The sequence below is a fragment of the Rhinolophus ferrumequinum genome, chromosome 3 (assembly GCF_004115265.2).
Source record: "Rhinolophus ferrumequinum isolate MPI-CBG mRhiFer1 chromosome 3, mRhiFer1_v1.p, whole genome shotgun sequence".
In the NCBI taxonomy this organism is placed as follows: Eukaryota; Metazoa; Chordata; class Mammalia; order Chiroptera; family Rhinolophidae; genus Rhinolophus; species Rhinolophus ferrumequinum.
Genome location: NC_046286.1, coordinates 9,049,535 through 9,072,644, shown reverse-complemented (window position 1 = coordinate 9,072,644; position 23,110 = coordinate 9,049,535). Strand labels below are relative to the sequence as shown.

The following is a 23,110-nucleotide window of genomic DNA, read 5'->3' as shown; positions in this document are numbered from 1 at the left end:
TGCTGTGGGACCAGGACTGGGCCCAAGAGGTCCCCTGTGTCTGCACGCACAGGGATTTCCAGTCCAGCTTACCAGCTGAGCCCTCCAGGTTCCTGAGAATGCTTGCTGAGCTCCCATCCTGAGCTCAGACCCCACCAGGCCCTCACTGTTTGCTTTAGCCAAACCTGCAGCTCTCTCTGGTCAGCCAGTCCCTCCGAAGCCCTGGGTTGGGCTGGGCTCTCACAGGAGAAGGAGAGCTGCCAGGGGGTTACCGTCCCAGCCTGAGAACAATGGGGGCAGGGTCACCTCCCTTGTTTTCATTGTCCCTCCTGAGTGAGGACAGGGCTCCCGGGTCTGAGAAAGTCGGAAACCCGGAAGTTTCTGCTGAAAACGTGCTCACCTCTGGCACGGGCTTGTGCCTGTGAGCGTGAGACCTAGCGGTGCCTCTGGACTGTGCGAAGGCTGCTGAGAGATGGCTCAGGAGGCGGGCGAGGGGAAGCCCAAAGGGGGACGCGAGAACAGTCAGACGTGCACGGTAGGCCTGCCGCAGCGACTCTGGGGGGTGACTCTGGGGGCGGGCCGGACTCGGCTTTCCCCCTAACAAGGAGAGACAACGGTGTGGATCTAGGGCGATGGTTTTTAAGTCAGCTGTATATAATATTAGAGTCACCTGGGGCAGCTTTCAAGCGTCCTAGTTCCCAGTCCACACTGCAGACCACTTATGTCTGAATCTCTGAGGGTAGGACCCAGGCATGAATATTTTCCTAGGCCCCCCGCACCCCCCAGGTGATCTGCATGCCGGACCAGTTTAAGAAGCAGTAGTACAGTGACCCATAGAGTGTGCAGTGAGGGTGTGCCATGTTCCTCTTGCCTAATGAGGTCGCCTGGGGTTGTGGGGTTGGGGGTAGAGAAGCTGCAGGTGGAAGAAGAAAGTCCCTTTAATCTCGGCCCCAACCGAGATTGGCGATCATGGCGATCACTGCAGGCGATCATGTTTTATACACAGCCCTCCTGAGACACCAGGGGCATGCTCTGGCTGGCTGATTCTTCCCGGGCTGGGGAGGGCAGCCTGGGCCAGCTAGGCATTTTAAGGACTAAAGAGGAAAGTCCTTACCAAGGCGCCTTCTCCATCCTGCAGTGGGATCTGGGGCACACGAGGAAGGAAGCGTGAGCGAGGAAGAGGGCTTGCTCCTGACACAGGCGTGCTGACGCTGGTAGAGCTGGAGCTGGTGGCCAGTCAGCTGAGGCCTGAGAATGAAAATGTAGTTTCTCAAATGCACTTTGGGCTTGGGAGGTGCTGAACAGGGACGACCAGAAGTCGTGATTCTGGGCAGAGGAGAATGTGAATTGTAGAGAGGTGTCACCTGCCCAGGCAGGGGGATCTGGGGAGTCACACTCCAGCCTCCTCATTTTACGGGAACTGATGTGGGCAGAGATGGAGGATCCCTGGAAAGCCGAACTCCGGTCCTCGTCCCCTACCTCTGTTGACGTCCTAGCACACCAACCAAGTCTCCACTAATTTGTCTTCTGTCTTCTGAAACCATTATCCAGGTAGGAATTAGAACAAACCTGAAAATGCAGATAAGCAAAAAGGAACTTAAACTCTCTATTACGAGAGCTGAGGTCTGGTCTTAACTGAGACTTGTGGCCCTGCCCCTGCACCTGTCCCACAGACACCCCGCTCCTTTCCTGGGAGAGACAGGGCCCAGGTAAGCTGGGCCTGCAGCTGGGACAGGTATCAGGGTGGCACCATTGGGGCCTCGCCAATATCCTGCTCATAAACTTCACCTGCCTCCAAGCCACACCCTGGTCTCCTGGGCTGAGGTGGGAGGGCGGTGAGAATGCCATGGATTCCTTCCCTCTGCCCGCGTATCCTCCTTCTCGGGACAGGGAGAAGGAAGGCCTGAGCCCAGCGCCTACAGCCGGCACTCTCCACTAAGGCAGTGGCTGACATCAGAATCGCCCGGTAGTTCCCTGGGGCCCACGTCAGCCACACACGTAACCTGTGAGTGGGGCCCAGGCACTGTATCAGCCTGTATTGAGCCACTGCCTCAGTGGTCGTGTGGTGTCTAAGGTCTCCGAGCCTGAGTTTTATCATCTGAGAACAATCCCAACACACCTCCCTCACTCCCAGTTCACCTTATGGAAAATTCGAGAAGTTGAGTCAGTCTAAGAGATGGAGAGTGAGAAAAGAATATAATCGAGGGCTTAGCTAGTACAGTTAAATTCTCTAATTTGTCTCTGGTAATAAGAGAGTTAACAGGTGCTCACCTCCTGCAAGAAGCTTGATGTACCGTGTTTCCCCAAAAATAAGACCTAACTGGAAAATAAGCCCTAGCATGATTTTTCAGGATGACATCCCCTGAACATAAGCCCCAATGCATCTTTTGGAGCAAAAATTAATATAAGACCTGGTCTTATTTTTCGGGAAACACGGTACCAAGTCCTTTTCCCCAAAAGGAGATCGGATGGAGACTAACAGACTGTACCCACTGGCCCCTGTCAACCCGCTCCCCCTTCTCAAACTGCTTCAGGGTGTTGGGGGGGATCTGGGATCTGGGGTCCCCCGCCCACCACCCTTTATCTGTTCATGAGTTCCTGGTGTTAAAGAATTTGAAAACCATTGTTCTAAACAAGCCCAAACTGCCAATATTTGCCTGAAAAGTGCCTGTGATAGGTTGTCTAATCTTCACTTCTATCCTGTTCAGAACTCTCGACCCCACACTTGGCCCCCTGCCCTGGGGGTGTTCTTTGTTAGAGACTAGATGGACATACAGACAGACATGGACACGGGCGGGTGGACATTGGCAGTGCTGTGAAGCTGAGGCAGCTGGTCAGGGAGTTGAGACTGTGGTTCAGAGAAGCTCCCTGGGCCCTGGCCTCGGCCTCCCTGCTGAGCAGGAACCCGTGGAGAGGAACCCGTGTGTTCTCTGCAGCCTCCTGCCTTGCGTGGCTGTGCAGGAAATTGGCCAGCAGCTTCTGGGTGGCAGGGGTCAGGAGAGGTGGGCATTCTGAGGGGTGAGGTAGGGCATCTTGGATGTGCCTCTGCTTCCCCTGCCCTTTGCTGCTTCCGGGGAGAGTTTTGTGTGTTTTTTTTTAAATAATCGCACCTCTTTCCCCCAGGTCCCTGGACTCCAGTTGTCTGGTGGCCCAGGAACACCTCCCGCTGAACCCCAGTTCCCCTGTCCTCTCATGGATTGTTTTCGTCCCCCTCAATGTGAGAGAAGTCAGCCTGTGGCCTGAGGAAGTAGACTGATCAGACGGAGAAAGGACAGTTTTCAGCAGTTTTCTGCGTGAGGTCGCGGCCCCGCAGGGAGCGGGTGGGGTCGTTCTGAACAGGACAGAAGTGGAGATGAGATTAGTCAACCGATCACAAGCACTTTTCAGGCAAATATTGGCAGTTTGGGCTTCTTCAGAACAATGGTTTCTAAATTCTTTAACACCAGTTGGATGCTGGTAGTGTCAGCAGCCCTTGCATCCATCCTCCGACCCTCCAGCCCTACTCTTGCTGGGGTCTGACTCTGCTTCCCATCTTCTTGCTGGATAAAGGAAGGCTTCCTTCCACCTTGTTGCTGATGAATTTAGTTAAAACCCAACTGCGGAATACAGCTGGGAAGGGGTTCAAGGAAGGACACGAGAGGGTAAGTTAGTCAAAGCCAGAGAATATACCCTCATTCATTCAAGTTAATTGACTCAAGGTAACAAATATTTATTGAGCACCAACTATGTGCCAGGCAGTGTTCTAGGCTCTGGAAACATAGTCGTTAAAAAGAAAACAGATAAAAGTCTTGCCATTGTGGAACTTATATTCTAGGGGAGTCTGTACTCCTGTGACGATTTCCTTTGCAGTTACCTGGGAAGTCGTTTTTTTCCCAGAGACCTGGCTTCACTTCTTGCAGCTAAGACGTCCCCTCCCTTCCCCAGCCGGGGTTCAGAGCCAGAGCGCCTGAGCGAACACCCCAGTTCCACGACTGACCAGCTCTGTGACGTTGGGCGAATTACTTAATTAGCCTCTGTGCTTCCTTTTCCTCATCTTTAAATGGGGCACTGTAGTCCCCCCTTATCTGTGGCTTTGCTTTCCATGGTTTCAGTTAACCCTTAGCTACTGCAGTCCAAAAATATTAAATGGAAAATTCCCAAAACAAACAATTCATAAGTTTTAAGTTGTGTGCTGTTCTGAGTAGCACGATAAAATCTGGTCATCCTGCCCTGTCCCGCCTGTGCTGTGTTCAATTAACCCTTATTTTACTTAATGGCCCCAACGTGCAAGAGTAGTGATGCTGGCAATTGAGTTACACCAAAGAGAAGCCATTACATGCTTCCTTTAAGTGAAAAGTTATGTGTGTGTAGGACAAAAGCAGTATATGTTGGGTTCAGTACTGCCCGTGGTTTCCGACACCCACTAGGGGTCTTGGACCGTATTCCCCTTGGATGAGGGGGTTTACTATAATAATCGTACCTATTTATAGGGTTGTAAAGATTCAGCGAGCTGAGTTCAAGTGCTTTGATTGGTGCCTGTCATATAATAAGTGAGCACTTCTCGGCTACTATTCAAATATCAACTATTTTATAATCTATATAAAAAGGATTAATAAGCCATTCCCCACCCACCCACCTCACAAGGTGTCTGGGTGGGGCGCGGTAAGAGGAATTGTAAAGGTTCTTTCTGGGCTGCCAAGTACTGTGCACAGGACAATTGGCTTTATTTCACCTTCCAAGCCAGAGGGACCGAGTGATCTTACATGGAATGAATGACGGATGAATGCAGCCAGGCATGGTGATGGATGCTGGCTCGTGTCCTAACAGTCCCTAGGCCCAGTGGGGACTAGCATCGAGGGGGAGCCTGAAGGGCCTCCCTCTCCTGCAGAGCAGGAAGGAACTCGGCGATCCCCGTGTCATGTCTGCTGTACGTGATATCTGCCGTGGGAACGAGGCAGGATGGGAGTAGCTCTGTGGATGCCACGTAGCCGCCATCCCCAGACAGGCTGCCACCCTTACTTCAGGGTCCCCCACCCAGCCCAATGGCGGGAAAGGCCTGACTTCAGCCCCGCCCGCCCCTGTCTGAAGGTGGGCATCGTTTCCCAGTCTCTGCTGTGCCTTCTCTGGAACTGCCTACTTGTCAGGAGGCATCTCTCCAGGAAGGGGACACTTGGCAGCTGCCTCTACAGGGGAAACCCCAGGTCCCTGGAGATGAGGAGCCACCCAGAAACCCAAGGTTGGTGGACAGTGAGAGCCCGAGGGGGTGGAATCAGGGCACTTGGTTGGCTGAAGTCAAGGCAAGGGCAGAATCTCACCTCGTGGAGGGCTGGCTGGAAATGCTGAGCTCTGGTCGGAGTGGATGGACTGGTTCTAGGGCACTGTTTTTTCAGCTGTTGCGAAGGGGTGGAAGTATGCACTGGTCTCTTTCCTGTGGCCGTGGGGAAAGGAGTAGGAGAGCAGTGGCTTGGACCGGCTTGGACCCAGACGGGCCGGGGCTCCCTCCTGCCTTCACCGCTTTTAGCATCCCGACCTCAGGCTACTTACTTAACCTCTCTCTAAGCCTTAAATCTTCATCTGTAAAATGGAAAAAATTATGGTGTCGTCCCAGCAGGATTCTGTCCTCATTAAGTGAGCTAAAGGCTTGTGAAATGCTTAGCATAACACGTGGTGCATAGTAAGCTCTCAATAAATCACAGCTGCTTTCTTATGAGGGTGACGGAGGTGGCAGGGAGCTCTGTTCCATCACCAGACAAGAGCTGGGCCGGGCTCTGTGTAGGATCTCTTCCCCGCCACTCTCTAGGCTTATGTGGAAAATGAAAATATTGTCTTGTGTGAACTTGGGAGCCAAGTTAAAGAATCCTGTGAGGGAACAGGGGCCACCTCCTCCTGTGAAAGCTGTTTCCTTAACCCTGGGGACAGAACACCGTGTCTGACTGGGTGTTGGCCTGGCTGCCCCACACTCGTCCCCTAACCCAGGGATGAACTCAGCCTGGGTCAGCCCCTCCATTCTGGGAGACCTCTCCCTCAGCCTGCGTGACCCTCACCATAACCAGTGTGGCAGCTGGACCAGAGCCACACACGTGGTGGCAACGGATCAGGCACCCCAGGTTCACATCGGGACCTCTGCTCCTCGAGCCTGGCTTTCCTCACCTGTCAGGTGATGCCTGGCAGAAACGCAGGAAGAGCCCGTTAGGTTAAATATATAGAAGCCCGAGCGTGGGGTATCTTAGCATACAGCGGCACTAAAATCCTGCTTCTCTCCCCAGCACTGGGATGGAGCCAAGCTGGTTCCCAGGTCAACTGCTTGGGACCTGTGGGCAGAGAGGAAGCAAGGGGTGCTGGGGGCACCCAGAGCAGGTGCAGCATGAAGGGGGAGAGGTGGGGAGCTGTGCGGACGTATAACCAGACAGTCTAGAACCTACCCCAGCTCTGCCACTTAACTTCTCAGACTGTTTCCCAACCTATCCTGTGGGCAGAAGTACTGCCACTGGATTGTCTGTGGGCATAAGTACTGCCACTGGTTACTGGTGCTTCTATCCCTGGGGGCATGGGGATCTTCAGAATGCCCCCTTTCTTTGCCTGCCCCTCGCTGGGTGACCACGAGAGATAATACAAGTCGTGGGTAAAGCACTTGGGGCTGTGGCTCCCTGATGACCCAAGACCAGAGGCTGAGGCGATGCCCCAGAGGGCGCTCTGCCATACGGTGAATGAGAGGCGGGAAGCCCGGCTGTTGTACCTCAAAGCTCCCAAGTACAGTGCCTCTTCGGTTACCCCATTTTGCCAGCTCTTACGTTTGATGTCTCCTTAGCACTTGCTAAGTGATTGTCAAGTCACCGATGGCCTTTTACAAGCCAGTGCTTCTCAGTGGGCGCAGGGTTGGCACAGTGACTTGCATGGCATTCGGCCCCTCGGGTCCCTCCCCACTCAATGCCAGCAGCGCCCCCACCCGCCACGAGAATGGACGTGTGGGAGGGACAGGGCTTTTGCTCCTTCACTGCTCTCTCTGTGGGGCCTGAACAGTGCCTGGCACACACGGTGTCCCCCCATGCACACACCCCGCCAGCAGCAGTGCCACCACACCTTCAACATCCCTGATGTATGCTGGTCACCCTTGGTCTAAATACTTTCCATTATTGGAAATGGACGACGGCCAAGGGCAGTCCATTCCGAGCGAGGTAGCTTGTTATCCAAAAAGGCCACCGCTGTTTCCCTCTTGGACCTTGACCCGTTGGTTAACATATCGTGAGAAGTCACCCAGAATGGAACAGTGTCCCCTGTGTGGCTTGACTCTGACAGAACAATGGGCTCCTTACCTCCCAGCCCTGAATAGGTAAACTGTTGACATGGTCTGAGATTGTATTTACTTTTCTTTTGGCAGCCACCCTACTGTTTGTTGGTTTGTGGTCAGCTGAGACCCAAGGACTTTTCGTTTCGATCCTACACTGGTCTTTTCTAACCCAAACTGTAAAACATTAAAATTTCAAGACAATCATATCTTGTTAATTTGGGCCCCAGTGCAGATGATTTTGAATCCCAAACTGCCATTGCGGTGTGTTACCATCTTCCAACTCCATCTTTGTCACCCGTTTTCCATCCTTTGCAGATTAGACTGGTCAGCCATCTCTGTCCTCAGTGCGGCGTTGATTAAAATACTGACAAGGCCAGGGCTTTGGCATGAAGTGGAGACCGCAGGCCAGGTTGATAATGGTCGATACTTCTTGTGGTGGTTTATCTGCTTTTCAATGGACCCAAATTAATCCCAGCTCTACCCTACGTTTCTCTGTCTCGTCTGCATGGCTGTCTTTAAAAACCCATGTATTCAGCTTCCTCACTAAATCTAGATGTATTGCATTCTACCCAAGTTCAAGGCTGTGCAACCCCTTTGGAGAAGGAGGTGCACTTGACTGACCGTGACTTGTTTTTGGTGAACAGGTGCTTTCCTCCAGTGCCCACCACTTCCTCTCTGAATGTGCCAGACCCCCACTGGTGAGAAGTCCGCAGGAATGCAGGTTGGAGTTTCCAGAATCCACCCATTTTTGTTTGTGTGAGAACAGAGATAGCTGGTCTCCTGACATCTTTTTAGTTCCCCGAGATTCTATGGGGATGACGAGAGGGGGCACCTCGGTCACATTTTCCTCTGGGCAGTGGTGCAATTCCCGCTTACACCCGCTTACTGGTGCTTCTTTTCATCCCTGACAGTTGCGCTCTACCCTCTCCGCTCTAAGACGGATACCTGCGGTAACAAAGGCTGAGGCCAAAGGGGAGCTGAGTGGTTCTGCCTTCTCTTCCATTTGTTTAACATTAGGACACAGGGACCTGGTACATACTTCCGCATTCTCCTGCTTCGAGCATAGATATAACTTTTTAGGAAACCTTTTGGGTAGACCTTCATGTTTGTTTTAGCTCTCCTGTTGGCCTGTTTGTATCGAAATGTCCTGGTGCTTTTGTGTATATGTGGCCTGGCCAGCTACCCTGTTTCCCCGAAAATAAGATCTAGCCGGATAATCAGCTCTAATGCGTCTTTTGGAGCAAAAATTAATATAAGACCCAGTCTTATTTTACTATAACATAAGACCTGGTCTTATTTTACTATATTTTTTGCTCCGAAAGACGCATTAGAGCTGATTGCCCGGCTAGGTCTTATTTCCGGGGAAACACAGTAAGGGTCCCTCCCAGGCCTACCCTGCAGCAAACACTTCTCTGTAGAGATTTGGGGAGGCCTAAGGGTCCCCCTGCGTGTCTGTGTCACCCCGGCCCTCTTTAAGAGGCAGAATAGTCTAGTGCGGTGGTTCTCAAAGTGTGGACCCGCAGCTTCAGCATCACTTGGGAACTTGTTAGAGATGCAAGTTCTTGGACCCCTTCCCAGACCTACTCCTGAACCAGTGGCTCCGGGGGCAGGGCCCCGCTGACTGTATTATTAACAAGCTCTCCAGATAATTCGGGTGCATGTTAGTAAGTCTGAGAAGCACTGGCTCAGTGAAAGGACGAACTTTGGAGCCAGATTGCTTAGGTTCCTACAGACGGTCCTCGACGATGCTGTGAAAGTATACTCATTCAGTAGAAACTAGACTGCACATTTTGAATTTGGAGCGTGGTCTGGGCTTGTGATAGGGTTGGCTACTCTTGTGATGCTGGGCAGCAGTGGCGAGCCCCAGCTCCTAGTCAGCCACATGATCCTGAGGATAAACAACTGTTGCCTGTATTTTTTGCACAGTGTTCTGAGCACGTTTAAGATAGGCTACGCTAAGCTGTGATGTTCAGTAGATTAGGTGCATTAAATGCATTTTCAAACTTACAATGGCTTATTGGGATGTTGAAGAACATCGTAAGTTGAAGAGCAACTGTACTTACCAGCTGTGTGACCTTGGGCAAATCACTTAACCTCTCTGATCCTCTATAAAATGTTTCATCATCTATAAAATGGAGACAATAACTGCCACCTTGTTATTATGATGATTAAATGAGAATGTCTATAAGGAGTTTAATAGAATGCTGTCACTTAGAAAGCATCTGTTAGTCTGGCCTCTCTGACCTGCATTGTCTCTCTCTTTTTAGGTAGTATCTGATGCTGCAGGACAGGGCGTGGCCATCACAGGGAACCAGACCTTCAACAACTGGAACTGGCCCAACGCAATGATTTTTGCGGCCACGGTCATCACTACCATCGGTAAGTCTTCTGGTGCCTTCAGGGTACCCACTTTCATGTTCTAGCTCCAGTGCTGGTTACATGGCCTTGTTGAAGCAGATTCAGGCCACTTACTGCCTGTCCTTTGGAGATCGTTCCTGGGGATTTAGTAAATTCTTGTTGACTGGCCAAGCCTGGGGGACTGCGTTCCAGGAGTCCCGACCTGGGCTCGTGCAGCAGAAGGGACACGACCTGATAACCAGAGCTATGCTGGAAGTTGAACAGGTTGCTTACTACACAAACCCAGCCTGTACTTGCTCACCAGGCTGGGCGTCTCTTCTGATTGTCTGTGGAGAGCTGCGCAACCAGCCACCCCAGAAGCTAGTGGCTGAAAACACAGCTCCTTATTTTTTGCCCCATTCTGTGGGCTGACTGGTTTCAACTGGTCAGTTCTTGCTTGAGGTCTCTAAGCAGTGGCGCTCATGGTGGCGGCGGCTGGAGTCAGTTGTCTGCAAGCCCGCCTGGAGGACGTCCAAGATGTCTTCTTCCATCACGTGCTTTAATAGTTGATGCTGGCTGTTGGCTGGGAGTGCAGCTGGGGATGAAAACACAATGGTACGGTCACCTCACAGTGCGGCAGCTGGGTTCCAGGAGGGAAGAATCCCAAAAGCGAGCATTTCGTGCAAACAAGGGGAGATGCAACAGGCTTTTTAGACCTAGCCTACCCATAACCACTTTCACTGCATTTTATGGTCAAGTAAGTCACTAAAGCCCAGGTTCAGAGGGAGGGGAACGAGACTACAGCATGAGCCGGGCAGCAGCACGCTTGCATAAGAACGGAAGGAATGAAGAATGTCCATCTTTGGAGACCATCTACCCCAGCACCTCTGGGGTGCAGATTTGTACATGAACGCCACCCAGACTAGTAGAAGCCTTGCTAATAATGGCGACGCTTTAGTCTGCCTTCAGGGAGCTTCCCGTCTGGTGGCAGAGACATAGCCCACACCAGCGTAACTGCTCTAATCGGTCATAATCATAGTGAGATCAAGGGAAGTGTCACTTCCTAAGTATTGAGATTAGATCAGTATCAAGTGATCTTAGAGAATGGGCCTCCCTCAAGCTGTGTGTGTGTGTGTGTGTGTGTGTGTGAGTGTGTGTGTGTGTGTGTGAGAGAGAGAGAGAGAGAGAGAGAGAGAGAGCTATGGAGGCAGGGGTTACTCAGCCTGGGTCCATTCTTAGCTTCACTTTTCTTCTTCCTCAGGCTATGGCAACGTGGCCCCCAAGACCCCTGCCGGGCGCCTCTTCTGTGTCTTCTATGGTCTCTTCGGGGTGCCACTCTGCCTGACGTGGATCAGTGCCCTGGGCAAGTTCTTCGGGGGACGTGCAAAGAGGCTGGGCCAGTTCCTCACCAAGAGAGGCGTGAGCCTGGTATGTCCCCAACCCTAGGTGCTGAGCAGCGGGGGATCCTGGCAGGTGACGGGAGGGTAGGGATGCCCCAAGGATTGGACAGGTGTTAGGACAGATGGCACGCGGGCAGCTGCAGAGCCCCCTGCCCTCCTGGGTCAGGCTGGGAACACAGTTCCTCCCTCCCTCCTTGGGCGGCGAGCCTCCTTTGGTGTGGTACCTGGTGGCCTCCCCTCTGGCCGCCTCCTCAGCCCTCGGGGTGTCCCTGCTGGGTTCCCCTAGTCTCCACTGTTGTCTGACTTGGTCTCCCCGCCACCCCATCAGCGGAAGGCGCAGATTACGTGCACCGCCATCTTCATTGTGTGGGGTGTCCTGGTCCACCTGGTGATCCCGCCCTTCGTGTTCATGGTGACCGAGGAGTGGGACTACATCGAGGGCCTCTACTACTCCTTCATCACCATCTCCACCATCGGCTTCGGTGATTTTGTGGCCGGTGAGTCTGGCCCTCTCCCCTCCCCCCTTGCCTCTGCCTCCCCACCTTCTCTCTCTGCTTCTCCAGTCTCAATTCATCTGCTCTTCCTTGGGAGCCCCAGGAGGCATTCAGTGTCCTAGGTACTTCCCCCACCCAGTGGGGTCCTTACCCCACCCTGCCAGTGGCAGGAGGAAACCAAGGCGCAGGGTCATTGCAGACGACGTTCCCATTTCCCTTCCTTGGGACTTCTTTCCGCTCTTTTCTCCCCCATCTCCAGAACTTAGGTACCTAGGTACACCAGGGGTAGGGGATGGGCCTCCTGCCTGCAGGGTTTGTGCCTGTTACCCAGAGAGCCCCTGGGCCAAGCCAGGGCCCCTCCCTGTCGCGGAGCTGCCTTCTTTCCATCATTTACAAGAGCTCAGGGTGCTGTCCTTGAGGCTTGGCTCAGAGGCCCGAAGCTGCCCTGAGCCCTGAGTCCCAGGCACTCCCTCCCCTCCTTAATCCAGGCGGCAATGCAGCTCTTGGGACCCTTTGGCCCCTTTGTCTGGTCTCAGCCAGTCAGTGCTTGTGCCTGGGCCCTGCACTGCATCCTGGTTCTCAGTCTTCTTGACACCCCATTTGGCTGCATTGACCCAGCGTTTGTTCCCTCAAGGCCTGCTGCCCTGCCCGGTTGACCTCAGCCTCTGATCTCCCTCTCCCCCTTTCCAGGGGGCAGGGGCAGGTCACTAGCCTTCTGCCCCCTTGTAAGTGGAGACTCAGAATGCTGGGAGGGGGCCGCCGAGTGGGTGGGAGGAACCGGAAAGAGAGGCCTGAGCACCACTGACCAGGCAGGTCTGGGCCTGCTGTATTGGGAGATAAATTTAGACAGAAGCACCACCCTGCCTTTGTCTGGCCACTGGGGCCCAGAGCAGGCTAAGGAGAAACTTTGGTGCTGGAGAAGCACAGCAGGGCGTTTAATCATACTTTCTCAGCTCCAGCCTCGGTGTGCTCGTCTGTAAACGAGGTTAAAATAGTGCCTACCTCACAGGGCAGTGGAAAATCAAATGAGTTACTGTTCATCGGTGCTGAGGAGAGGGCCCAGCTATCTGCGTGTGCGCCCTGGTTCTCATAATCTGCTTACACCCACGAGCCCTGAGGAAGATGAGCAGCACGTCCTGTCTGCAGGGGGAGACACGGCACAGCCCCTGCCTTTGAGGAACATTGCATCTGATGAGGCGGCCCCACTCTGGAGGAAGCCCCCTTTCTCTAGTCCCTTTTGCCGAGTTGCTCCCATCCCAGTCTCGGGGGGAGGGGAGGCACAGGATACGTAATGATACAGATCAGCCTGGAAGTGGAAAGTTAAACAAATCTCAGATCATCTAAGAGAGGAACCAGAACTGTGCAGGGTGACCCCGGGAGCAGGTGGCAGGAGCCTGGCCGCAGAGGAAGGGCACGTGGCGTGGGCAGAGCCCTCCAGGCCATGGAAGGAACCGATCCGAGGAGGGAAGAAACAGGAAATCACGAGGCAGGTCCGACCTCACAGGAGAGTCAAGGCTGTCCAGAATATTTCCTCCCAGGACCGGTGCTCACAGCCCACCCACCAGCCTCATTTATATGAAACCAGTGAGCAACGAGAATGTCACTTAATTTCCATTCTGGTTTTAACTGAACTAACATATACACCAAAAAGTATACAAAATAGCCGGGTGTAGGTGTAAGTGACTAACTGAAAGGCAAACATCGGGACTGTTTTCCTGACCTGTGTGCTGCCTCCAATAACAGCCTCCCAAGAGCTTTTTCCCCTGGAAGCTCCCTCCACCCAGGGAGCCACTCTCCTGACTTTTGGCAGTTGAGGAAACTGAGGCTCAGGCGTTTGGGGCCTGGGGTGGGCGCGTGAGGGACTGGGCCAAGGCCCTTCAGGACGATGGGGCAGTCCAGGTTCTAGAACAGGCCTCCTTCTGTTCTCAGCGTGTCCCCCTCTGTGTTCCGGCGCTGTGTCCACTCTGAGATAACACAGCTTTGGCCTTGGAGTGTTTCCAGGTCCCACTGACCCTCTGCTGACCCTCTGGGCTTCCTGTCCTGTCCTCAGGTGTGAACCCCAGCGCTAACTACCACGCCCTGTACCGCTACTTTGTGGAGCTCTGGATCTACCTGGGGCTGGCCTGGCTGTCCCTCTTTGTCAACTGGAAGGTGAGCATGTTTGTGGAGGTCCACAAGGCCATTAAGAAGCGGCGGCGACGGCGGAAGGAGTCCTTCGAGAGCTCCCCGCACTCCAAAAAGGCTCTGCAGATGGCGGCGCACACGGCCTCCAAGGATGTCAACATCTTCAGCTTTCTGTCCAAGAAGGAGGAGACCTACAACGACCTCATCAAGCAGATTGGGAAGAAAGCAATGAAGACGAGTGGGGGTGGGGAGAGGGGCCCGGGCCCGGGGCCGGGCCCTCAGGGGAATGGGCTGCCAGCCATCCCGGCCTCCCTGGCCCCACTGGTGCTCTACTCTAAGAACCGGGTGCCCAGCTTGGAGGAGGTGTCTCAGACACTGCGCAGCAAAGGCCACGTGTCGCGGCCCCCCAGCGAGGAGGCCAGGGCGGAGACCCCCGGGGACGGCTCCTCGACCCCCGAGGTATTCATTAACCAGCTGGACCGCATCAGTGAGGAGGGGGAGCCGTGGGACGCCCAGGACTACCACCCGCTCATCTTCCAGAACGCGAGCATCACCTTTGTGAACGAGGAAACCAGCCTCTTGGACGAGGAGACGTCCAAGTCCTCCCTGGAGGACAACCTGGCCGGGGAGGAGAGGCCCCAGGAGGAGGCGGAGGCTGAGGTGCCCATGAACTTGGGCGAGCTCCCCTCGTCAGACGAGTCCACCTTCACCAGCACCGAGTCGGAGTTCTCTGTGCCTTACGAACAGCTTATAAACGAGTACAATAAGGCAAACTGCCCCCGAGGCACGTGAGGCGGGGCCGGCTCCCCACTCCACCTTTGATGGCTTCCGTTCCCCTCATCCTGGGGCATCCTACGGTGGCTGGGACCCCCAGGAACTGGGAGTGGGGGGCCAGGGGCCTTCCTCACCTTCCATCCCCTCCAGCTAGATGCTACCTGTCCAGCACGGCGTGTGCCCAGGACAGGGCCTCTGTTCTCTAGCTGAACGGGCGCCCTGGCAGTGGGAGGCGTCTGTCCTGAGCACCGCTGGTGGATTTGATGGTTCAAAGACTTGTGTTGGCTGGCAGAACTGACTCTGAAGAGGCCACTGTGAGGGTCCTCGCCTCATCATTCGGTTGAGAATGTCACACGGTTCTCTTAGGCTGGGTCCTCAGCCATTTGAGCTTGCTAGTATTCATGAGCTCCTTCTGTGTGCCCAGCCCTGAGCCAGGCACTTCAAGAGGGGCAGGCAGTGTGAGACCTGGGCCCTGCCTTTGCTGGAGGTACAGCTCATGTGTGGGACTAGCACTTCAGGCCCCGCCTGGGGCAAGGATTTCACCACCCCCCAATCCCGGGAACCTGTCTGCCTGACTGGCCCCTACTGCAAAACTCAGCAGGGAAGAGGTCGCCTCGGGGAAGGCAGCGAGGAGAGGATGTGTGGGTACTGCAACACTCCTGATACGGGGGACCCAGAGCAAGTCCCAGGCTGCCCGGGTCCTGGTCCTTGTTGATTTGCTGGGACCAAGCGGAGCCCAGAGACCGGGTCCTTGTCTCAGATACCCTCTGGCAAGTGATGTAGATGCAGGCCTTCTGCCTCCTGGGAAGTGGTGGGAGGGAGGGAAGGTAGTAGCAGGCCATGGCCACTGAGGCTGGGGTTCCTGGAGCTGGTGAGCAGGGAGCTGCGGGAGTGAGCTCAGCTCTGGCTCATCCTGCACCGCGTCCCCCGCACCCCCCACCCCACCCCCTCATCTCCCCGTGCCCAGAACGAGGACCTCACAGCTCCCAAGTTTGCCCTTGGCTCACAGAAGGGTAATGGCCAGATATGTGAATCCAGCTCCTCCCTCCAGCCTCTGGACCTCGTGCGTGCGTGTCAGGAAAGGACGTGGATGGAGGAAGCAAAAGATAATGTGAAACTGTTTCTGGTTGAGGGACTGGCAGAGTTCTTGGGCTCTCCATGCTGCACACCCTGGGGCCAGCCCACTCTGCCCTGCATGTTTTGTTTTGTTATTTTTTTAAATAAACTGCTGTTTTTCTATGCCTGGCATCTGTAATTGGCTTCAGAGCCAGAGAGGAGAGAAGGGAAAAAAACAGGGTCCCAAGGATTTTGATGTTCAGTGTTCACCCTCTTACCCCCAACTCATTTGGACCCTTGGTGACCTCAGCCAAGGTCATGATGTCAAGAGTCTCCACACGGTAGGGGAGAGGTCACTGACCCACAGGGGAGCAAAGTCGGGAGGGCACCCATCACAGGCAGTGGATTCTGCGCAGCAGGTGAGTGATCACCCTCGACCCAAACACCCTCCCGCTTCTTAACCCCCCTCCCCAGTATTGTGTGGCCAAACGGCCCCAGAACTGCACCCTGCCCCCCAACATGTGAAGACAGGGACGGGCGTGTCTGCCCACACCCGCACTTATCCTGTAACGGATACGCTGGCCCGGCAGCGGGGTGAGAAAGCCGTCTTCTATTTTTCTGTGAAATGTTTTAATGAGCTCGTTTTAGTTTCCTCACCCCACCTTGCTGGGGTGTCACTGGCTGTCCTGGAATCACACACACTGTATGTACATACTGCCGATGATGTCAAATGTAATTTATTTTAACATTTTTACAATAAAACATGAGATGGAAAGGCGAGCCTGGTGTGTGCTGTGGGGGGGGGGCCAAGTGGTGGGGGCAGGGAGGCAGGGAGGGCTGAGGACAGCCTCGGGGCCGAGAGAATTAGGGTGGTCTGGAAGGGATAAAAAAAATGAAAGGTAAGTTGACAGAGGAATGGCAGACTACTTAAGATGAGGTGGTCAAGACAGGCCTCTTGGAGGAGGTGACAGTTAACAGATCTGAATGATAGCGAATGAGCATTGCAGGCGTCCAAGAACCAGGAAGGAGTTGAGACCAAAGGGAGAGAAGTAGGGGCAATGTTGGCAAACTCATGTCACCAGTCTGCCCGGAACTGTTGTATATGCTTTAACTCAGTAATTTAACTCAGTAAGTCTGACAATTAAGTTCGCGAGCTCATCCTAGAAAAGATGCATACCTCATTGCTGAGTATCACTACGGTCACCTTCGAAGGACTCCCCTTGAGAAGCTGTGCGCCGACGCCAGTGCCTAGTCCACCCTTCAAAACAGTTTTGGAACTCTTCTGGAATGGCCATCAGAGCTGTCGTCATATTACCCTTGATGTCCCGAATGTCATCAAAATGTCTTCCTTTCAATATTTCCTTTATCTTTTGGGAAAGAAAGAAGTCACTGGGGGCCAGAACAGGTGAGTAGGGAGGGTGTTCCAATACAGTGATTTGTTTACTGGCTCAAAACTCCCTCACAGACAGTGCCCTGTGAGCTGGTGCATTGTCGTGATGCAGGAGCCATGAATGGTTGGCGAAAAGTTCAGGTCATCTAACTTTTTCATGCAGCCTTTTCAGCACTTCCAAATGGTAAACTTGGTTAACTCTTTGCCCAGTTGGTTCAAATTCATATTGAATAATCCCTCTGATATCAAAAAAGGTTAGCAACATCATCGCAACAAGTTCGCGCACAGAACAGTCGGACCTCGTACATGACTGAATGGGTATTACAGCCCCGTTTTAGAGGCTTGGAAACAGGCGCTGAGAGGTGACTTGTGCAAGGTCTCAGCGGGTGGGGAGCCTGGATTCAGACCCATCGAGCCCCACTCGGCTCTGTTGAGATTGGCCTCCTCCAGGACAGTTTTGGGGCTTTCTTCCCAACACCACACGAGACAGTTAAAATGTTGAGACTTGGGAAAAACAAAAAGTTCTGTGATTTCGGTGAACCACATTTTTAATGAGAACATGAATGGGTTTACAAAGGATCGTGTTTTTAAAATACCGACCAATTCTGGAACTACTTGCTACTACCCCTCCCTCGGCAACATCTCCGCACACCTCACACACGTGCACACGTCCGTGGTTCTTTGGTTTTGCTTTGGCCCCTTCCAGCCTCCGTGTGACAATTCCATCACACTAAGCGCTACCTTTGTTTACTAGTCACACTAAGTCCTACCTTTATTTACCACTAACCTATCATGAAGCCCTTTGACAAATACAGCTCGCAGCTCCCCTGTGGCACAGATTATTTAACCCCATTGGCAGTTAAGCAGATAAAGGCCAGAGTGACTACTGGGCCACAGCGTCACAGAATTGTGCTCACAGGTGATAAGGTACAAATAGAAGGTTGGAGAGGAGGTGAGGTCTTGGGCCATGGTGGCTAAGATCAATGAGGAGCTTTCTGATTAAAAGGTCTGGAAATGGGACAGTGGGACAGCAGCTGGAGCAGAGGGTGGGGCCCTGGAGGCCCCAAGTTCCTGAGGGGCCAAGAGCAGAGAAGGGGTACCAGGCAGGGCACATGGTCATGTCACAGTGCCTGAGCTGCAGAGGGATGGAAAGTAGAGGGTATGGGAGTCAGGGAGAGGACCCTGGTGGGGAAATCATGCTGACACCAGATTCATGACTGGGTCAGTGAGAGAGACCTGGGTAAGTGAGACCTACAGGTTCATGGGGTGCATTGTTCAACTCCCAGAGATCCATGGGGCTTGGAGGTGGACATTCCCATGCCAGTGGGCCTGCTCCCAGGAGCCTCCCAGCCCCTGGCTTTCCCTGCTACCTCCCAGACGCCTCCCTGCCCCAGTAGTGAAATGGCCCTCTGCACTCCACAGTCACCACCTGGACTCCTCATTCATTTGTTCAACAATATTCACTGAGCACCTACTACGTACCAGGCTCTGTTCTGGGCACTTGGGAAACAACAGTGTGTAAAGTGGACAAAAAAAAAAAAAAAATCCCTGCTTTCGTGGAGCTTATAGCCTGTCTCACTTTGCTCTCATTTCTGGACATTTTTCATGGTTTGTGCTTGGTATTTATGTACTGACCATATTCCTCAAGGCTCTTTCAATTTTGTCTCTTCTAGTTTTTGTCTTTTAATCCTCACAACAGATTGTTTTTTCTTGGGGGGGGGGGTTGTTTGTTTGTTTGTTTTTGCAAATTCAAACTACTCAGCAGCAGCAAAACAGCTCCTGTGACTTGCGTTACCATTCCTCATGCTACCCTCCAGAAGTTCCTAATCTGATGGGGGAGACACCCTCAGATAACCCAGTCTGATGGAGGAGACAGTTCCTGCCCTCAAAGGGTCTGCGATCTGAGGGGGAGAGCAGCACAGAAATAGACAAACAAGCACAAACTCTGTGTCCCAGCTGGGCCTCTGCCCTCTGTGGTGATCCTGCAGGAGTCACTTAGCTCCATGCCAGGACTGGTAAAAAGAAACCAGGATGTGTGGGTGTCACCCCCTTCCTGGAAAGGGCCAATCCCGGTTATCCTTAGCCCGACTGCGCGAAAGCTTCCTGGAGCCTGTGGTAGAGGGAGGCGGAAGGAGGAGGCAGGCTGAGCTGCGCTGCTCTGGGTGGGGTCTCCTGCAATAGCTGCCCTTCTGTGGGCCCCTGAGGTTTGGGTTCGGCCTTGTTAAGCAGCTCTCCACCTCTGAAACAACAGGTCCCCAATTTCCAAATTCATGCGCAACTGGTCCAGGAACCAGATGCCAGTTTATGAATTGCCAGCACGTGTTTGCGAAACAGTGTGAGTGCCTCCCCGCGTCTCTGCCCCTTCCCTCCATCCCGGCCACCACCCAGGCCACTGCAGCCCCTCCCCATGAAGCCCCACAACAATACAACCTAGTAGGGGCTCCACAGAGGTTTGTTGAATGAATGAATGAATGAATGAATGAATGAATGCATGAGCCCCCTTAGCTGGTCTCCCACCTCATTACCACTGCAACCAGCGGGATGTCTCCTCAACTCAAATCTGACCCCTTTCTCTCCTGCTTTAGACGCCTCAGGGGCTCCTGTTGCTCTTTCCGGCCCTCCTCTCTCTCCAGCCTCACCTTCCATTCTCCTCCACTTCTTTCTGGGCTCCAGCCACAGTGAAGTTTCCCAAATGAGCCAAGCCTGCCCATGGCCACGCCGTTTCCTCTGCCTGTTCCCCTGGTTCAGTCCGAAGATCTGTTGGGGTTCAAGGTGGACATCACGTTTTCTGGGAAGAGTTCCATAGCTACCTGCACCCACTCTGGATTCCAGGTCAGACATCCCTCCTCTGTGCCCAGAGGGCCTCCGTCGACAAACTGGCTGCTTGGATGCTGCTCAGGCTGCCTGTCTCCTGTCTCCCATCCTGATCCCGGCTGGGAGTCTGGGAGACAGCAGAGAACGGCTGCTCACTTTCACTTTATTTATTTACTTACTTATTTATTTATTTACGCTGGGGGCTTGCTCACTTTTGGATCCCTGCCTCAGGGCCTGGTGTGGAGGAGGGCTCAGCTGTTCAGTGTTTACTGAATACAGGGTGAACGAGCCAGAGTCCTGGACTCTCTTATTGGTAATTCAATACCTCTCTTCCTGGAGCAGAGGCCAAATCAGGAGGCAAGGATTGTTCCAGAGGGCAAGTCCCAGCAAAGCTGGCGAGATGATCCTAAGGGGCCTTGTCAAAGCTGCGGTGGCCTGGTGAGTCATCTAATTGTGCTAAGTCACCCGACTGTGGTGGGCAGGACGGGGACACAGCACACCTTACTTTTCCTCACCTCAGAAAGTACCTCTGGCCACACCCTGTTTTGCGTTTCCCCACATCTCTGTCCTCCCCTGTCACCATCCTCAAGGCAGCCTCGTCACCACTCCCTGAGGATTGGGGACTGGGCCTCCCACCCCAGGGACCCCCAGTCCCCATGCTTCCCTCCGGAGTACCTCTGCTCAGTGACTGCTCAGCTCCCAGAGGCCAGTTTACAAAGCCCTTTCATATCCATTCCTGCAGGATTACTCAGCAGCCCGGGGAGCCAGGTACAATATTTTACAGCTCCCATCATGGGGCTATTTTCTAACAGAGAAACTGAGTGTCTTGGTGTGATTTCTCAGGAGGGGAAAGCCTAAGACCAGAACTGGGAGATGTTTGGAGGAAGTAGCAGGAAGGGAGGGGGAGATAAAGACAGGGAAAGAGGAAAAGACATTCAGGGGGCATTGTTGAGCTAGTTCCACTGTGGGCATTTGCGTCTCAATTCTGTTGGGGATCCCCTGAAGAACCTGTCCAATATAGGTCAGAATTGTCCCTCTGAAGGACGGGGGACCTGCATTTATCCACCAGTTTCCACCCCCTTGGTTAAGGATGGCCCCGGGGGCATTAATCCCCACCTTCCTCCCACACATGCTGGATAGGACAGACTGTGTTGTGCAAAAGTGGCCATGACACTATTCCCCATCCCACATTCTGGTCAGCAAAGTGACCCCGCTGCTTCCCCACCAAGAGGTGGAGTCTATGCCCCTCTCACATGGGCTGGCCCTGGGACTGTTTGGATCAACAGAACGCTGTGTGAGTGACCTTTTGTGCTGCCGGAATCCAGGTGTCAAGGCCTAGCAGCTTCTGCTTTTGTGCTCTTGGGAAAGCCAGCTGCAATGTCAGAAACCGAAGCGCCTTGGGGCTCTTGCTGCAAAGAACCACACTAGTCACATGGAGAAGCCACGTGGAGAGAGAACCTGCCCTGCCACGGCATCTTCTTGGACATCCAGCCCCAGCTCACGCCACGTACAGCAGAGCCCGGCCATCCTCCAAACTGCAAGTCATGCGCGAATACATGATTAAGTTTCGGGGTGATTGGTGAAACAGCAATCGGTAATGGGAATCCTGGCTGGGCTTGCCCTGACCTAAGCAGCCTTCTGCCAGGCTTCGGAGAAAGGTCTGAGGTGGACAAGTGGAGAGCAACCAAAGGCGCTCTGAGGAGGCACGCGGGCAGCATTCCCGGGACTGTCCGCTACAGCTGCGCTGACATCTGAAGGGGACCGAGGGGTTGAGGCACGGAGCACAAACCGCATTTCCTACCCTGAGACTAAAACTCTTTGAAGTGGCAGAGTTGAGACCAAATGCCATTAGGTCTTCTAACTCCTTACACAAGATCAAGGTTTTTTACCATCAAGATATCAAAATCCCTTCTACTCTGGGGTCTCTCGTTCTTTCTGCTCTGTTTAAACAATCCCCGGAGGCCTGGGGTATGCTACCATCTAGCCATGTGACCTAAATAGCCACACCTGCCATTTATGGGGATCCTTACTACATAAGGGCACTGACCAGGACACTTTATGCCCATGATCTCGTTTAATGTCCACAACACTGTGAAGTCGGTATTACGATCCCCATTTGGAAGCTGAGGATCAGAGTCGTTATGTAACTTTCCCAAAGTCACACAGCTAGAACCCAGTGCTACCGTGTTTCCCCAAAAATAAGACCTAGCTGGACTATCAGCTCTAATGCGTCTTCTGGAGCAAAAATTAATATAATACCCGGTATTGTATTGTATTATATTATATTATACCTGGTATTATATATTATATTATATTATATTATATTATATTATATTATATTATATTATATTATATTATATTATATTATATTATATTATAAAAACCCGGTCTTATATTAACATAAGACCGGGTTTTATATTAATTTTTGCTCCAAAAGACGGATTAGAGCTGATGGTCCGACTACGTCTTATTTTCGGAGAAACACGGTATTAACTACCATACAAGCCCGCTGGAGTGGGGCTCTTGTGCTCAGGGACAAAGGTGCCCAGAGAGGATGCCCTGGCTGCAGCTCCCAGCCACTCCTCATCTGTAAGATCAGTGAGGGAACCAATCAGTGGATCCTAGCTCCATGGTGACTTCCTGGGCTCTCCCTTGGGAGATTCTGACTCAGCAGGTCTGGGGCAAAACCCAGAAATACCCAGGTTCGGGGAATACCTGGCTGGAGATCTCAGAAGTCAGGTCCCTCTGTGTTCCTGGCATCCACTGCCAATCCCTCCCTGCCTGTGTTTTCAATCTGCATTGAAATCTGTGTTTACCTCCAGTATATGAAACTTCCTCCTCGTTCTTTAATTCCTTCACCTGCACTCTGGCCAGCTGAGCTGCTCTGTTTGTGGTGTTGACATCCCACACTATTCAATTCCAATGGCCTGTATTTGTTGATTCTCTCTTGGGTTGCCTAGAACACCTGACATTGTGGACTGAGGAGGAAGGAAAATGAAGGACAGATCATTACCAGCCAGGCAGCCAGGACTTGACTTCTTTCTATCTACTCAGACTCCCACCCTCAGTAGTTCACTCCAGGGGAAAGGTTCTGACCCAGTGATCTGGATGGAGCCCATTCACACTAGTTCATGAAAGCCAGCGGTTAAAGTTTCAGGAATTTGACAAACTAGTTGTATTAAAAATTAAATTATATAAACATACAATTAAGAATAGAGGTGGCAAATGCACAAAACTCACCATTTTCTAATTCTTTACATGTTACTAGTATCCATGCTTTTGAGGTTATTTGCATCTGTTACAGGTGTACAATGGTGTGCTATTGCGATCCTCTTCCCAGCTGCACATTTTGTGACATGTTGGTAGCTTAGAATCAACCATAATTGGAGTATTTACACCACAAAAATGGGCAACTACACAATTTAGGGCTCTTCCCTCCCCAGAGAGCCAGGTGTTAACGGTTGACCTGAGCATC

The 23,110-nt window shown here is 52.9% G+C and overlaps 1 protein-coding gene and 1 long non-coding RNA gene across 2 annotated transcripts in view; one reads left to right on the top strand and one right to left on the bottom strand.

Moving 5' to 3' along the window:
* KCNK5 (potassium two pore domain channel subfamily K member 5) overlaps positions 1-16,206 on the top strand; it is a 36,523-nt gene extending 20,317 nt beyond the window's left edge. The window contains exons 2-5 of the mRNA XM_033102288.1: positions 9,514-9,625; positions 10,845-11,011; positions 11,312-11,480; positions 13,528-16,206. Of these exons, the coding sequence (XP_032958179.1) occupies positions 9,514-9,625; positions 10,845-11,011; positions 11,312-11,480; positions 13,528-14,393 (1,314 nt within the window). The 3' untranslated portion in view covers positions 14,394-16,206. The remainder of the gene's footprint in view (positions 1-9,513; positions 9,626-10,844; positions 11,012-11,311; positions 11,481-13,527) is intronic.
* Positions 336-5,654, bottom strand: LOC117020076 (uncharacterized). The gene is made up of 4 exons (XR_004422622.1): positions 5,274-5,654; positions 1,459-1,548; positions 1,094-1,227; positions 336-576 (listed from the first exon to the last, which is right to left on the bottom strand). It is a non-coding gene; the product is annotated as an uncharacterized LOC117020076 (long non-coding RNA).
* Positions 16,207-23,110: the final 6,904 nt, after the last annotated feature.